The sequence below is a fragment of the Cornus florida genome, unplaced genomic scaffold (assembly GCF_030987335.1).
Source record: "Cornus florida cultivar Cherokee Brave unplaced genomic scaffold, ASM3098733v1 CherokeeBrave_3.0.0_Hap2_Chr03, whole genome shotgun sequence".
NCBI lineage: Eukaryota > Viridiplantae > Streptophyta > Magnoliopsida > Cornales > Cornaceae > Cornus > Cornus florida.
This window is the reverse complement of record NW_026775573.1, coordinates 61183553-61185270: the sequence shown is the minus strand read 5'-3', so window position 1 is coordinate 61185270 and position 1718 is coordinate 61183553. Positions and strand designations below refer to the sequence as shown.

Sequence of the window (1718 nt, the reverse complement as noted above, 5' to 3'; positions counted from 1 at the left end):
GATCAAGATCCAGCTATGACAAATGCAATTTCACAAACTCTACCAAAAACATTTCACAGATATTGTAGTTGGCACATTTTAACAAATTTTCTGAGAAATTAGATTCAATTAAATATAGTGCTTACTATAAAGAGTTTTCGAATTGCATTTGGAAATCAGAGACTAAGGAAGAGTTTGACTTGAAATGGATAGATCTTGTTGGGAATAGTGGATTAAATGACAACAAAAGGCTACAATCAATGTATCAAATTCGTTCAAAATGGGTGCTGGCTTATGTAAATCATGTTTTTTCGGCTGGCATGTCAAATAGCCAACAAGCAGAAAGCTCCCACTCGTTTCTCAAAAAATATGTTTAAAAAAATAATTCATTGGTGGATTTTATGATTCAATTTGGTAGGGGACTTATGCGTCAACGTCATGAAGAATTAATGGCAGATCACAAAGATATGGTTGAGAAGCCTAAAGTGAAAATGACCCATGAGTTTTTGTTGCATGTGGTTGATATCTATACTCGTGAAATGTTTTATAAATTTCATGATGAGATCTTGGAGAGCTTGCCGTATAGGTTTGAACTTCTGAAGAAGGATGAAGATCACAATATATACAAGATTCAAAGAAAAAATGTCGAACATTATCCATTGCGAGAAATTCATTATGACAAGGTGTTGGATTTTGCTTCATGTACTTACAAAAAATTTGAGAGTTCGGGAATTCCTTGTTGGCACGTGTTAGGGTACTTGCACAAAAAACATGATTATGAAAAATTGCCAAGTCAATACATTTTGAGTAGATGGACAAAAAAGGCAAAATTAGGTACAGCGGTTGATGAGAGCGGCATTCAGATAATTGATGATAGATCATATTTACTTAAACGCAATGAATTAATTCAACTAGCTTTGGATGTGGTTGATAAGGCCCTTACTAGTGGAGAAGCAACTAAGGTTTATACTGATGCTTTGGGTAGTGCACGTGATAAAATCAATCAAATGGTTGGTTGTAGTACAAGTTTAGTTGATGTTATAGAAAGAAGTCAAATTCAAAGTGTAGTTGCTTCAAGTAATGTGAGCTGCAATTATTACAGTGAACCGAGCCAAGTACGTGCAAAAGGGTGTGGCAAAAGGCTTAAAGGAGGGAAAGCGAAAGCATTAGGAAGGGCCAAAAATTTTAAAGCTAGACAGTGCAATGGGTGTGGTTTTGTTGGCCAGTCACACAATAAAAGAAATTGTCCAATGCTTACAAATCGGTAAGAAACTAATAATTTTCCATTTATTTTGATAGTTACTAAAATGTATGTAAATCTTGCATGATTTTTGGTTGGTTTTTATTGTAGATATTTATTTCCTAACGACGATGCAACTTTAGGCCAAAGTTTAGATATTGATACTTATTTATCCACATGTGGTTGCGAAAGCCTTTTATAAAGAATGTTTTAATTTGGAAAATCATCTAACATTTTGTTTATTATTTCAGGAATATCACTATAACTTGTACGTGAAAATGTTTGATAGGATTTGGATGTATTTGCTTGTTTGAAGGGATTTGGATGTATTTGATTTCTTTTTATGCATTACTTGTTCTAGTTGCGAAAGACTCTTATAAAGAATGTTTAATGATTGTATTAAAACTCTAAATTTGATTTGATTTGATTTCAATTTATATAAATGTGTATGGATGAATGTGTTTAATGATTATAAATAAATATCCAATTCGGCTTTGCT

The 1718-nt window shown here is 32.8% G+C and overlaps 1 protein-coding gene across 1 annotated transcript; it reads left to right on the top strand.

Moving 5' to 3' along the window:
• The first annotated feature begins 404 nt into the window (after positions 1-404).
• On the top strand, positions 405-1247 carry LOC132301661 (protein FAR1-RELATED SEQUENCE 9-like). Its single transcript, XM_059798900.1, has one exon. The coding sequence runs from the start codon at positions 405-407 to the stop codon at positions 1245-1247; it is 843 nt and encodes a 280-aa protein (XP_059654883.1).
• Positions 1248-1718: the final 471 nt, after the last annotated feature.

Excerpts from the sequence above, each read along its gene's own strand:
- LOC132301661 (XM_059798900.1), top strand. The coding sequence starts at position 405 with ATGCGTCAACGTCATGAAGAATTAATGGCAGATCACAAAGATATGGTT.